Source organism: Chiloscyllium plagiosum, unplaced genomic scaffold (genome assembly GCF_037043375.1).
Source record: "Chiloscyllium plagiosum isolate Xiang-an unplaced genomic scaffold, Cpla_swu_hap1 HiC_scaffold_18, whole genome shotgun sequence".
In the NCBI taxonomy this organism is placed as follows: domain Eukaryota; kingdom Metazoa; phylum Chordata; class Chondrichthyes; order Orectolobiformes; family Hemiscylliidae; genus Chiloscyllium; species Chiloscyllium plagiosum.
Window position 1 is genome coordinate 1945844 of NW_028270156.1, and position 15863 is coordinate 1961706.

At 45.6% G+C, this 15863-nt stretch overlaps 1 protein-coding gene across 7 annotated transcripts in view; it reads left to right on the top strand.

Moving 5' to 3' along the window:
• The window catches only part of LOC122557603 (SH3 and multiple ankyrin repeat domains protein 2-like), a 1564835-nt gene that overhangs the window by 1369400 nt on the left and 179572 nt on the right, over window positions 1-15863 (top strand). For all 7 annotated transcript variants that reach the window (XM_087996234.1, XM_087996235.1, XM_087996236.1 and 4 more), the window contains one exon: window positions 6981-7061. In XM_087996234.1, the coding sequence (XP_087852360.1) occupies window positions 6981-7061 (81 nt within the window). The remainder of the gene's footprint in view (window positions 1-6980; window positions 7062-15863) is intronic.

The following is a 15863-nucleotide window of genomic DNA, read 5'->3' on the forward strand; positions in this document are numbered from 1 at the left end:
AAACCTTGCTGACCACAGACGTAAGACTGACTGGTCTGTAATTGCCAGGGATTTCCCTATTACCCTACTTGAAAAGAGGAACAACATTCGCCTCCCTCCAATCCTCTGGTACAATCCTGTGGAAAGTGAGGAAGCAACTGCCTTTCTCGCTTCCTAGAGCAACCTAGGAAGTATCTGGTCTGGCCCTGGGGTCTTATCAAACTTAATGTTTGCCAAAATCTCCTGCACATCAGCTTCATCAATCTTGATTTGCTCAAGCCTGTTTTCCAGCTCCTCAAAGTTCTCATTCACAACAAGATCCCTTTCCTGAGTGAAAACCAAAGCAAAGAACTCATTCAGATCTTCCCCTATCTGCTCAGTCTCCACGCACAAGTTCCCTCCGCTATCCCTGACTGTCCCTACCTTCTCCCTAATCCTTTTTGCTAAGCCTTTTTCGTGTCCCCTCCTGGCTCTCCTCAGTCCATTTCTGAGCTCCTTTCTAGCAAGCCTGTAGTCCTCTAAAGCTGTGCTAGATCCTTGCTTCCTCCACCTTACGTAAGCTGCCTTCTTCCTTTTGACAAGAAGCTCCTCTGTTTTCGTCATCCAAGACTCCTTAATCTTACCCCTTCTTGCCTGTCTCAGAGGAACAAATTTGTGCATCACTCGTAACAACAGTCTGTGTGCCCTTTCTGTGGAACAATTGCCCCAGTCTGTAATTCCCAACTCCTGTCAGATAGCGGCATAATTTCTGACACGTGTCCTGGCCCATTGACGAGCACCAAATGCAAAATGGCCTCTCCCCTCATCGGCCTGTCTACTGCTATTAGGGGGTCTGTAGACAACATCCAATCAGGTGGCTGCTCCCTTGCTGTTCCTAACTTTCCCCCATACTGACTCAGTAGACAAACCTTCCTCGACAAGCTTCCTTTCTGTAGCTGTGACACACTCTCTGATTAGCAATGCTACACCCCCTCCTCTTTTTCCACCCTCCCTGTTCTTTTTAAATGTTCTAAACCCTGGAACAACTCTCAACCATTCCTGTCCCTGTGAAGCCCACGTCTCTGTTATGGCCACAACATCATAAACCCAATGATAATATTGTGCTGCTTCCCTCTCTTGGTCAGAATTGGAAATGTTTATTTATTTCGCTTCTAATCTCCACCCTGCTTTCACCTTCACCTGGTCCATCTCTGAGTCCTCCCTTTCCTCCCTTGGCATCTCTGTTTCCATTTCCGGGATAGACAGGCCCCCAATATCCATTATAAACCCACCGACCCCCACAGCTACCTGGACTATACATCCTCGCACTCTGCTCCCGAAAAAGACTCCATTCCATTCTCCCAGTTCCTCCATCACTGTCACATCTGTTCCATTGAGGCCAACATCAACAAAGGAGCCCACAAAATATCCACCTTCTTCCTCAAATGAGGACTTTCCCAGCACAGTAGTTGACAGGGCCCTCAACTGAGGCCGACCCATCTCCTGCACTTACACCCGCACCCCTTCTCTTCCCTCCCACAACAGCCCCTTGTCCATAACCACCATCCCACCAGCATGCACATCCAAGATCTCCAGGGAATACCACAACAGACATATCCCCTCCCGTCTCGTGTCAGCCTTCCACAAGGACTGTTCCCTCTGGGACACCCTGGTTCTCATGTTTATCACTCCCAACACCCCCCACAGCCCCATGAGGTGTAACTCCTGCCCATTCACTTCATCCCTCCTCAGTGTCCAAGAGCCCACTTCCCACTTTCTAGTCACCTGCATTTGCTGCTCACAATGTGGTCTCCTCTACATTGGGGAGACTGCTTTGCAGAACATCTACATTCTGTCCACAAAAAAACACCCTGATCTTCCCATTGCCTGCTACTCTAACCCCCACCCTGGTCCCTGGCCAACATCTCAGTCTCAGACATGCTGCAGTGCTCTAGTGAAGCTCAGTGCAAGCTGGAAGAACCTCATTTTCCTCTCTACAGCCTCTGGACTCAATATCAAGTTCAACAATGTTAGGGTTTGAGGTACCTTCTCCCATGTCCTTACCCCAACCCCCAGGCCTTGTCATCACATGGTCTGCGATTACACACACCCATTGGTCACCACTAACAGTCCCCAATAGTAGCTGTGCACTATCTTAGGCTGACCATTATCCAATCCTTTGTCTGTCCAACTTTTCTACTCTCTCTTTGAGCTCTATCTCCATCTATTAGTTGCTCCTTATCCCCTCCCTACCCTACCTTCTGCATAAAATATAACTTTTTCTGAGCTACCATGAGTTCTGATGAAAGGTCACTGCACCCAAACGTTAACAGTGATCTCTCCCTCTCTCCATAGATCTTGCTAGACCTGCTGAGTTTTTCAGCTATTTCTGGTTTTGTTTAGTATTTGACGTCGAGTCACAATAAGTGCTGTGTGGATACAGGAGCAAATAGTTGCACCAAGTCGTAGGTTTTATGGGGCAAATTAAGGAGAGGAGACAGGTGGGCTGGCTGAGGGAAAACAAACGCCGAGTCTGGAAAGTGTGAAAATAGACAAGTCCCCTGGGCCAGATGTGATTTATTCTAGGATTCTCTGGGAAGCCAGGGAGGAAATTGCCGAGCCTTTGGCTTTGATCTTTATGTCGTCATTGTCTACAGATATAGCACCTGAAGACTGGAGGATAGCAAATCTTCCCTTCAAGAAGGGGAGTATTGGCAGCCCTGGAAATTATAGACTTGTGAGCCTTACTTCGGTTGTGGGTAAAGTGTTGGAAAGGGTTATAAGAGGGTGGATTTATAATCATCTGGAAAGGAATAAGTTGATTAGGAATAGTCAACACGGTTTTGTGAAGGATAGGTCGTGCCTCACAAACTTATTGAGTTCTTTGAGAAGATAGATGAGGGTAAAGTGGTTGAGGTGGTGTATATGGATTTCAGTCAGGCATTTGATAAGGTTCCCCACAGTAGGCTATTGCAAAAATACAGAGGCATGGGATTCAGGCTGATGTAGTGGTTTGGATCAGAAATTGGCTAGCTGAAAGAAGACAGAGGGTGGTGGTTGATGGGAAATGTTCATCCTGGAGTTCAGTTACTAGTGGTGTTCCGCAAGGATCTGTTTTGGGGTCACTGCTGTTTGTCATTTTAATAAATGACCTGGATGGGGGCATAGAAAGATGGGTTAGTAAATTTGCAGATGACACTAAGATTGGTGGAGTTGTGGATAGTGACAAATGACATTGTAGGTTCCAGAAGGACATAGATAAGCTGCAGAGCTGGGCTGAGAGGTGGCAAATGGAGTTTAATGCGGACAAGTGTGAGGTGATTCACTTTGGTCGGAGTAACCGGAATGCAAAGTACTGGCCTAATGGTAAGATTCTTGGTAGTGTAGATGAGCAGAGATCTCAGTGTCCGTGTACATAGATCCTTGAAAGTTGCCACCCAGGTTGATAGGGTTGTTAAGAAGACATACGGTGTGTTAGCTTTTATTAATAGAGGGATTGGGTTTAGCAGCTGTACAAAACTCTGGTGCAGCCACATTTGGAATATTGCATACAGTTCTGGTCACCACATTATGGGAAGGGTGTGGAAGTTTTGGAAAGGGTTCAAAGGCAACTTACCAGGATGTTGCCTGGTATGGAGGGAAGGTCTTATGAGGGAAGGCTAAGGAATATTAGGCTGTTTTCATTAGAAGAAAGTTGAGAGGTGACTTAATCAAGACATATAAGATAATCAGAGGGATAGATAGGGTGGACAGGGAGAGTTCCTTTCCTTGGATGGTGATGGCTAGCACAAGGGGACATAGCTTTAAATTATGGGGTGATAGATATCGGACAGATGTTAGAGGTAGTTTCTTTACTCAGAGAGTAGCAGGGGCATGGAACACATTACCTGCAACAGTAGTAGACTCGCCAACTTTAAGAGCATTTAAATGGTCATTGGATAGGCATATGGCCGAGAATGGAATAGTGTAGGATAGATGGGCTTCTGATTGGTTCTACAGGTCAGTGCAACATTGAGGGCCGAAGGGCCTGTACTGCGCTGTAATGTTCTATGTTCCACTGGGACTTGTCGGCTGACTGTAATCCCATGAAGGGTGGAGTAACAGCTAGTGACAGTGCAGAAGAGACCAGCATAAAGGAGCAGAGGGATCGTTGAGGGTTGTGCAGCTGAAGGACGGAAGTGGTGGTGTTATTGAAGATGGGGAGGAGCAAGTCTCTGGAGGGAGTTGAAACCCCCATAGAAATGTCAGAAATTGAGTTATAAAATCATGCAACCAACTGAGTTCAAGGCTTGAAATGAACATATCTAGCCCAGAAGTAACATTCTCGTTTCTCCAATGATCCCCTTTGCGAAATCTCTGAAATGTTCTCATCATGTGATTTTTACACACAGCCAATTGAACACTGTCTTTGAAACCTTGAAATTCTTTGTGCTCCTTTTTCTGTGGAAGGGAGTCATTATTGTCCAGTTCACAGGTCTGTGTGGGCAGGTGCTCGGAAATCAAACACCCAGCATGTTGCTGCTAAGCAACATCAGTGAGGCTGTGAAAACTGTACACATTTTCATTGGGAGAAGGTTTTGAAAGGATACTGTCCAATGCCATTCTGAATGCCCACCCACAGTGAACTGTAATCAAACGGCTGTGTCTGGTGAGGGACGAATCACAGACAGTTACTGTCTTGGAAAGTTGGCTGGAGTTTGATCATTTTCCAAAGAGAATTTTAAAATGCTGATTTCGATGAAATGCCCAGTTGCCTTCCATTGGCTGACAATCAGGTTCAATGAGCACTGGCACAGATTGGAGTCATTTCAGTTTTCTCTTTTTTTTCTCTCTCCCCAATCTTCAATTTCAACAACGCAGAAGTCTAAATGTTCCTTGAAACATTTCTTTTGCAGTCTGGTCTTTACACAGTTGTCGTGACCGTCAGATGAAAGCACCATCAGTTTTCAGTCTGTCTAATGACAGAGCTGCCCTTTGGCCTGGTGAGATTTGGCGACATTACTTTTTATGCTGCTCCCTACATTTAGGATCAGACCATTAATGATCTCTGTGTCACCTGTTAATTGATTACAAATGGTTTCAATAACCTTTAAAACAAGCATTGTGGGAACTGAACTCACAAGAAATGTTTTTGTGCTTATTTCTTTTGTGTCCATGTTTTCATGTGTCAGCCTTTCAGAAGGCTCACTATAATGAACTGCCAATTGTTATTTAGATCTGTTGTTTCATTTTCAGCCATGCTGGTCTTAACTCTAACAGGAACAGGAGGAGGCCATTCAGCCCCTCTAGCTCCTTTATCTTTTGAGAAGATCAATGCTGATCAAATTGTTGGACCAATTACTGATGCTTCAATCACTTAGCTATCAAAAGGTGGTGGCTAACTCCGTCTTGAATATTTTCAAAGGCCCAGCCTTCACTACTACCCAGAACAAGGGGTTCATAGCTTTAGGTGAGGGAGAACAGATTTAAAACAGAAAAGAGGAGAGATTTCTTCTGTCAAAGGGTCATGCATCTGAGGAACTGACTTTCCAGAGTGTGGTAGATGCTGGGACTTTGAGTGACTTTAAGAAGGATATGAGCAAGTTTTTAATGAGTAATGGGTTAAGGGCTATGGACAGCGAGCAGGAAAGTGGAGCTGAGACTGAGATAAGATCAGCTGTGATCATATTCAATAGCACAGCAGGGGCTGAATGGCCTCCTGCAGTTTCCAGCTCTTATTCTATAAAGAATTCTATTGGCTAATAATCTCAGAGAAAATATTTCTCCTTATTTCAACCTCATATGGCGGATATAGACCCCCCCCCCCAACAAGGTGTAACATCCTCTCGGCATCTCCCCTGTCAAGCCCCATCAGGGTTTTGGTCCCTGTGGGATCACCTCTTGGCATCGGTTACACCATCCTCATGATGCGTGTGTTGCTCCTAAAGCAGACGTTTCGTGGCCCGTGCCCTGTTTGACCTTGAGGAAGTAGGTAACAGTTGATGTGGTGAGGGGGTCTCCCACACTGCAGTTAGTCAGGGACCTCTAGTTTACCAGGCACCACTCTTGGCGGGAATCTTAACCGGATTATCCCGCATGGAATTCAGCAGAGCAGCCCAGGTGCATGATGGGAATGGGTCACAGGTGAACATGTCAGCCTCCCTTGCCCTTGCCCCCATCCCACACCCCCAACCCTAGTTCTCATCCCCCAAACCCACCCCCACCCTCATCCCCACCCCCACCAACCCCCACCACCACCGTCCCCCATCCCACACCCCCAACCTCAGTTCTCACCCCCACAAATCCCACCGGCACTGTCCCCTACCCCCACCATTCCCCACCCCCAACATTCCCCACCCCCAATGTCCCGCATACTACCCCCCAACCCTGCCATACCACCAACCCCACCCCCCACCATCCCCCAGCCCTACCATTCCCCACCCTGGCCAGACCACCATTATGAATATAAAATGAAAATGGTGAGAAGGGGGTGCAACGGGAACCCTTTCCCCACCGATTATTACCGGGTTTGCGAGGTGACATTGCCGAGATACTGGAAGAAATCTGGAGCTCGCTGCAATTAGCTCCAGCTCATCGAGCAGTCTCTGCGGGCAGAGAAACTGAAGAAACATTTCTAGGCAATTTCCCACTGTCATCGGAAGATGTGTCAGATTTTCAGTAAACACTAAAGGGATGGAACATGAAGCAGTGAAGGAGATGTTGGAAATAGGATGGAAAGCATGTGAGATTAAATAATGAAGAGGCAGATGGTAGCAGGGAAATGAAGGTGGTAATGGAACAAACTGGGGTAGAATAGGTGTGAATAACCAGGACAGAATCATAAGCAGCTTTATGCTGGAAAAGGAGTGACAGCAATAGTAATTATCTGAACTAACTCAACTCACTGATGAGACGAGAATATAAACATTAGGCCCTTTGTAGGAGATGAGCAAGCACTTGCTGACTCAGATGTGTATTTTGGAAGGAAACTAATTTGAAGATTATTTCTTTATTTTATCTTTTTCTTTAATTTCCCAAACAAGCCCCACCGCCTCCAAAGCGAGCACCGACCACTGCATTAACACTACGCTCCAAGTCTATGACCTCAGAACTTGAAGATCTCGGTAAGAAAACGACATTGAAACTGCATGCTTTGGTCTGTGGGTGCCCAGTGGAGGGACTGTGCTGTGTGCTCCGTTAGAGTGAGTGATCAGTTTCTCAGGTGCTGCATGTATTGCCCTCGATGAGACCTGCTCGCTGCCCCTTGTTGTACCATCCAGTGTAAAACTCTGAATGGGATGCTCAGTTGGCAAAGGGGTGATCAAATATGTTCCAGATTGAAATCTGACAGCTGGACCAGTTGGGTTCTCTTCTGACTATCTTCCATCTCTCTCTCTCCTTCCTGCTCTCTCTCCTATTGTATTTTCGCTGTGGCCAGTGGATAGAGGTAAGCTGACTTGTTCTGCACTCCGTTCATTACACTTTCTTTAAAAAAAGTTATTTTCTAATCAAAAAGTTAATATTCCATTAATTATTCTAGTGGTATCCAAACTTACTGCATTATGTTCAGAAATGCACAAATGAGCCTTTAGCCTTGACCAAGGGGTTAAGGTATTGGGTGTAACCATGGGGGGTATTGATACATTTACAGCCAGTTTGCCAATCAGAAACTGCTCTGTTAGTTGCTGAAGTAACGCGTAAGTGTTCCTGATGACTCTGATCATTAGGAAGTGATTCCTTGCTGAGCCCCACTGTCCCCACCCACACTCCTCACCAGCTGAGATCTCTTTCTCAAGCTGCCTTGTTAATGAAGGTCTTCAGCAGGATGGTCACAAACCCCTGTTCCTAATCATACTCAGCTCCGTGATGTCAGACTGTCACACACTTCGAAATATGACTTCTGAAAGAAAACACTGTCTAAACCTAGACTAAATACTGGAGCAATAGGTACTCGGTTCATGCTACACAGTACAAATCCACACTGTGAGTAAGGGATGTTACACAAGAAATGGAATGAATAAATGCAACCCCCTCCCCCCGTACGCACTGGTGTATTGCTGAGCCAGGCTGTGTATTTGAAATGTTAACATGGTATCAAAGCAGAATGGTTCCAAGAAGAGTTGTATTCTGTTCAAGTATCTCCACAGTTTGGTGTGGGTTCAGTCTCTGAGTTAACCACGGAAAATTGTAAATGATGACCACGACATGCTTCCAAAGATGTAGTTCCCAGGTGCCAATTGCTGTGATGTTTGAAAGGGGAATCCTCTGCTTGTCCATCTCTGTTGGTGTTAATTGTGTGCACCAAGTGACTGAGGGACCCCTTGGTGCTTTCTTTATGACGCTTGCTATTGTTTTACCATGAGACTGACCAACTTACACAGTTTTCAGCAGAAAGTGCTGCTGTCATTGTTGACTTTACACTCAGGGAGTGAATCTGTACAGGTCAGTCACGAACACTGTCACCATTCCCCCTCTCGTAAACTAAGAGGGGTTATTAGAGGCTATGCAATGGCCCGAATCCCAACATCATCACACAACATGGAGCAACAGTCCCAATTACCTAGATGTCTCGTTTATGGTGATGATGAATTTGACATTGGCTCTCCGAGGAGTTAGAAGGAGGGCAACAGCTGCTTAACCCAGCTCTCGATGCAGGTATACAGATGGTGAGGTTGGCATTGGGCAACATACCTGCTGATGAGCCAATTGAGATCCTTGAATGAACAATTAAAATGGTCTTTTGCTCCATCTGACCACCGTTGTGAAGGAACTAGTACCAACAGCAGCCCTGACCAAATGCCATGTTTCCCTGAATGAGCTGGTGTTGGTCAAGGAGGGGAATCAGTGCATGGAGGGGGCAGTGCACTCTCTCTTGACCTGCCCTATCCCCACCCCCTCTTCCCAAACCACCATGGCCTGTCTGCTGGATCTGAAGCATTGACCCCAATCCTGATCTAACACTGCACACTACTGTCCCAATGTACTGGAGGTTTAAAGCAAGGTTGGGTGGATCCCAAAGATCAGACGTCCCACATTAATGGCCAACTGATCCTAAAATGGCTGTGCAAAGGGCAGCCGGTGTCCCCTTCATTGGGCATTGCCTCTCTCTTACCCCCCACCTCCCCCTGGTATTTTAGCTGAGGATGGAGGAGTCATAGGGAATTCAATATCACATATTATTTGTCCCACTGAGAGAGTGAGCATTACTTCACAGTCACTTGCAATCTGCACTTCTGCAGTGACAACTTGAAAGGCATGATACACTGAATAGGTAATGTGAAGGCCATATTTCCCTACTGAGAAGACAACACACATCGAGTCGCAGAGTCATACAGTCGCAGAGTCGCCGAGTAGCAGAGTCACATATTCGTAGAGCCATAGAGTCACAGAGACATAGAGACATAGAGATGTACAGCACAGAAACAGACCCTTCAGTCCATCCCAACCAGTTCTCCTGAGTAAATCTAGTCCCACCTGCCAGCACCCGGCCCATATCCCTCCAAACCCTTCCTATTCATATACCCATCCAAATGCCTCTTAAATGTTGCAATTGTACCAGCCTCCACCATCTCCTCTGGAAGCTCATTCTATACACGTACCACCCTCTGTGTGAAAGTTTCACCTCTTAGATCCCTTTTAAATCTTTCCCTCTCACTTTAAACCTCTAGTTCTGAATTCTCCCATCTTAGGGAAAAGACCTTGTCTATTTATCCTTATCCACACCCCTTATGATTTTATAAACCTCTATAAGGTCACCCCTCAGCCTCCAAAGCTCCAGGGAAAACAGCCCCATCCTGTTCAGCCTCTCCCTGTAGCTCAGATCCTCCAACCCTGGCAACATCCTTGGAAATCTTTTCTGAACCCTTTCAAGTTTCACAACTTGATAGGAAGGAGACCAAAATTGCACACAATATTCCAACAGTGGCCTAACCAATGTCCTGTACAGCCGCAACATGACCTCTCAACTCCTGTACTCAATACTCTGACCATTAATGGAAAGCATACAACGCCTTCTTCACTATCCTATCTAACTGCGACTCCACTTTTAAGGAGCTATGAACCTGCACTCCAAGGTCTCTTTGTTCAGCAACACTCCCTAGGACCTTACCATTAAGTGTATAAGTCCTGCTAAGATTTGCTTTCCCAAAATGCAGTACCTCGCATTTATCTAAATTAAACTCCATCTACCACTTATCAGCCCACTGGCCCATCTGATCAAGATCCTGTTGTAATCTGAGGTAAACCTCTTCGTTGTCCACTACACCTCCAATTTTGGTGTCTTCAGCAAACTTACTAACTATCCCTCTTATTCTCGCAATGATGAAAAGTAGAGGATCCAGCACCGATCCTTGTGGCACTCCACTGGTCACAGGCCTCCAGTCTGAAAAACAACCCTCCACCACCACCCTCTGTCTTCTACCTTTGAGCCAGTTCTGTATCCAAATGGCTAGTTCTCCCTGTATTCCATGAGATCTAACCTTGCTAATCAGTCTCCCATGGGGAACCTTGTCGAATGCCTTACCAAGTCCATACAGATCACATCTACTGCTCTGCCCTCATCAATCTTCTTTGTTACTTCTTCAAAAAACTCAATCAAGTTTGTGAGACATGTCTCTATTCAGTCACCTCTCAACCTTCTTCTCTCCAACGAAAACAGCCTCAAGTCCCTCAGCCTTTCCTCGTAAGACCTTCCCTCCATACTAGGCAACATCCCAGTAAATCTCCTCTGCACTCTTTCCAAAGCTTCCACATCCTTATAATGCGATGACCAGAACTGTACACAGTACTCCAAGTGCGGCCGCACCAGAGTTTTGTACAGCTGCAGCATAACCTCCTGGTTCCGGAACTTGATCCCTCTATTAATAAAAGCTAAAACACTGTATGCCTTCTTAACCACTCTGTCAACCTGGGTGGCAACTTTCAAGGATCTGTGTACCTGGACACCGAGATCTCTCTGCTCATCTACACTACCAAGAATCTTACCATTAGGCCAGTACTTTGCATTCCGGTTACTCCGACCAAAGTGAATCACCTCACACTTGTCCGCATTAAACTCCATTTGCCACCTCTCAGCCCAGCTCTGCAGCTTATCTATGTCTCTCTGCAACCTACAACATCCTTCATCACTATCCACAACTCCACCGACCTTAGTGTCGTCTGCAAATTTACTAACCCACCTTTCTACGCCCTCATCCAGGTCGTTTATAAAAATAACGAACAGCAGTGGACCCAACACTGACCCTTGCAGTACACCACTGGTAACTGGTCTCCAGGATGAACATTTCCCATCAACCACCACCCTCTGTCTTCTTTCAGCAAGCCAATTACTGATCCAAACTGCTATATCTCCCACAATCCCATTCCTCTGCATTTTGTATAATAGCCCACTGTGGGGAACCTTTTGGTCAAGAGTAGGTCAAGTTTTGCACCTTCTCTCGTAGGTATATCCACATACTGTCTCAGAAAATTTTCTTTTACATACTTAACAAATTCCTCTCCATCTAAACCCTTAACACTTTGGCAGTCCCAGTCTATGTTTGGAAAGTTAACATCCCCTACCATAACCTCCGTATTATTCTTACAGATAGCTGAGATCTCCTTCCAAGTTTGTTTCTCAATTTCCCTCTGACTATTGGGGGGGGTCTATAATACATTCCCAATAAGGTGATCATCTCTTTCTTATTTCTCAGTTCCACCCAAATAACTTCCCTGGATGTATTTCCGGGAATATCCTCCCTCAGCACAGCTGTAATGCTATCCCTTTTCAAAAATGCCACTCCCTCTCCTGCCTCCCTTTCTATCCTTCCTGTATCATTTGTATCCTGGAACATTAAGCTGCCAGTCCTGCCCATCCCTGAGCCATGTTTCTGTAATTGCTATGATATCCCAGTCCCATGTTCCTAACCATGCCTTAAGTTCATCTGCCTTCCCTGTTAGGCCCCTTCCATTGAAATAAATGCAATTTAATTAATCAGTCCTACCTTGTTCTCTGCTTTGTCCCTGCTGCCCTGACTGTTTGATTTGCTTCTGTCTCAACTGTACCAGTCTCAGATTGATCTCTTTCCTCATTATCTCCCTGGGTCCTCCATTTTCCAAAACAGTATACTTGTTTGAAATGGAGATAGCTATAGAAGACTCCTGCACTACCTACCTACCTCTCTTACCTTTCCTGGAGTTAACCCATCTATGTGACTGTCTCTGGCACTTTCCCCCACTTCCTATAACTGCCAACCATCACATACTGTTGCTGTTGCAAATTCCTCATTGCCTCTAACTGTCTCTCCAACCGATCCATATGATCTGATAGGGTCCGCAACCAACAGCATTTATTGCAGATATAATCCTCAGTAACCCGTAAACTCTCCCTAAACTCCCACATCCGACATATCTCTCTACTAAGGGCCATTTTTGCTTCTTTCAATCTACAGACCCAGAAAATAGCACTGTCTTATTCTTCTACAAAACACTGTTCCTAGTTAAATTTATACTTATGGCTTATATTTTAAGTTTAATCAAGAGACAAAGCTCAATAAAACATATAATCAGGAAAGAACCCACTCTACTCACTACTGCAGACTTATTTTAAGGCTATGCTTAAAATCCACTTATCTGTCTCTGTGTTGTGACCTCTCCCAGACAGGTTCCTCCAAGATCAGTTGTGAATTTCACTGTTTTTTAATTTTCCCAGATGCACTTCGATGTCCAGCGATATATGAATTCACAGCAAAGGCAGTAACTGCTAACTCTGTCAGTTAGCAATGTGGGTTTCCTTCTCCCTGTCTCTCTCTCTCTGTCTCGCTCTCTCTCTCTCCTGCACTGACCTCACCATGTGTTTCCTTTGTCTGCTCTTCTCCCTTTTAAAAGTGCTGTTGTTCAGACGTTTCTTTCCTCCAAAGTTCCAAAACAATGCAACAGCATATAAAACAGTAATTGCTGCTCCTGGAATTCGAGGAAATCACCTCCAACACCTAAAATACCTCAAAAAAGGAGCAGCTGTTACAGCTAGAATTTTTTCCCATCCTCCATCTTGGATTACCCAGAATTCCCTCTCAGCCTTCTTCTCTCCAAGGAGAACAGTCCCAACTTCTTCAATCCATCCTAATCACTGATGTTTCTCATTCCTGAATGCATGGAATGCGTTGCCAGCTGTGGTGGAGGAAGCAGAGTCATTAGGGGCATTAAGCGACTACTGGACATGCACATGGATAGCAGTGAGTTGAGGGGTGCGTAGGTTAAGTTATTTTATTTTCCATTATGATTAACCCTCGGCCCAACATCATGGGCCAAAGGGCCTGTTCTGTGCTGTACTTTTCTATGAACCATTCCCGTAAATCGTCCCCACTCTCTCTCTTCACATCTTCCCTGTAAAGTGCCCAGGACTGTACACAATCTGACAAGTGTCTTGTACAAGATTGTCATCACTTCCTTGCTCTTATACTCTATGCCTCTAATAATAAAACCAAGGATACTGTATCATTTATTTACTATGCTCTCAAACTGTCCTCCATCTTCAAAGATCTGTATATGCATATACCCAGCTCCCACCACTCATGTGCCCTCTTTAGAATTGGACCTGCTATATTGTATTGTCTTTCACTGTGATTCTGACTAAAATGTATCACCTCTTGCTTTTCTGCATTAAAACCCCCTCTGCCACCTACCTCCTTTTGAATTCCACACCAGCTTCCTCACAGTTCACAATTCTTCCAAGTTTCATGTTATCTGCAAACTTCGAAATTGATCCAGCATACCAAGATCCAGATCACGAAGATATATCCGAAACGCAAGGGTCACTATATCAACCCCTGGGGAAATCCACGACAAATTGTCCTCTAACCTGAACATTATCTACTGTCCATTACACTCTGTTTTTGATGACTCAGCTAATCTTGTATCCACATTGTTACTGTCCCTTTTCTACAATGACCTGTAACTTTCCTCACAAGTCTGTTGTGTGGCACTGCGGCTAGCACCTTCCAAAGGTCCATGTAAACCCCGTCTGCAGCATTACCCTCATCAAGCTTTTCTGTTACCTCTGCAAAAAAGTGCCATCAAAGTGAAAAGGAGGAACATTCCAGCATTAGCTCATTAGTTTACTGTGCACTGTCACTGACTCTGCCTTCCAATAGGAACTGGCACAGAAACAAACCTGCACTCATTGAGCCACCATCAGCAGCTGGCCGTGAAGGTGGACCTGCTGCTGGATGTCTCTGACTTGGAAGCAGTGTACCACATAATGAACAGGCACGGTGGCTCAGTGGTTAGCACTGCTGCCACACAGCACCTGAGACCCGGGTTCAATTCTAACCTCGGGCAACTGACTGTGTGGAGTTTGCACGTTCTCCCCGTGTCTGCATGGGTTTCCTCCGGGTGCTCCGGTTTCCTCCCACAGTCCAAAAAAAATGTGCATGTCAGGTGAATTGGCCATGCTAAATTGGTCGTAGTGTTAGGTGAAGGGGTAAATGTAGGGGTATGGGTGGGTTGCGCTTCGGCGGGTCGGTGTGGACTTGTTGGGCCGAAGGGCCTGTTTCCACACTGTAAGTAATCTAATCTAATCTAATCTAAAATGTGCAAACTCCACACAGACAGTTGTCCGAGTGCAGAATCGAACCCGGGTCCCTGGCACAGTGAGGCAGCAGCGCTAACCACTGAGGTGCATTTGATGGACTGATTTCAAAAGGGAACTGAAGGCAGCTTTCCACACCATTCAAAAGCTCATTCATGGATTGGCCAGGGACTGAGGACACACCTCATACAGAGGGCTGTGCTGTCTGGTGGGAAACAGCTCCAATTCTCCACTCAGATATTGACACTGTTTTACTGAAGCTCATTGCCTTTTAAGTAAAAGAAACTAATGAGAGTTTAATCAGCTGGGGTGGAAGGTTCCAAAACAAACAATTTCATTACCCAGCTGCTGAAAGAATTCCTGATGGAATTTGGAATGTGATTAGCCTCAATCCTCTGTTTAATTTGGAGGTTGAGAACATTGGCTTGAAACGTTGGAACCAACCCAATGCCAACAAGAATGATTCAGGACTGTGAGTGTGAGAGAGAAGGTATCAGAAGACCAGAAGGCATATGAACAGAAATGAGGCCATTCAGCCCATCGAGCCTGCTCCACCATTCAATCATGACTGATAAGTTTCTCAAGTCGAGAGTGTGGTACTGGAAAAGCACAGCAGGTCAGGCAACATCTGAGGAGCCGGAGAATCAATGTTTTGAGCAAAAGCCCTTAATAAGGATTCCTGAAGGGCTTTTGCCCAAAACGTCGATTTTCCTGCTCCTCGTTTGCTGCCTGACCTGATGTGCTTTTCCAGCACCACACTCTTGGCTCTGATCTCCAGCATCTGCAGTCCTCACTTTCTCCTGATAGGGTTCTCAACCCCATTTTCCATCTTTTTCCTGTAACCTTTGATCCCGTTGGCAAGAACTTATCTATCTCTGTTTTATATGTACTCAATGACCTGGCCTCCACAGCCTTCCATGGCAATGAATTCCATAGATTCCCCACTCTCTGGCTGAAGACGTTTCTCCTTATCTCCATTCTAAAAGGATTTTCCCTTTACTCTAAGGCTGTGCCCTCGGGTCCTAATCTCTCCCACCAATGGAAACATCTTCCCAATGTCCACTCTGTCCAGACCATTCAGTATTCTGTATGTTTCAATTAGATCCCCCCTCATCCTTCTAAACTCTATCATCCCAGAGTCCTCAAACATTTCTTATATGTTAAGCTTTTCATTCCTGGGACCATTCTCATGAACCCCCTCTGAACCCATTCCAGGGACAGTACGTCCTTCCTGAGATATGGGGCCCAAAACTGAACACAATACTCCAAATGTAGTCTGACCAGGGCCTTGTACAGCCTCAGAAGTATATCCCTGCTTTTATATTCTCGCCCTCTCGAGATGAATGACAACATTGCATTT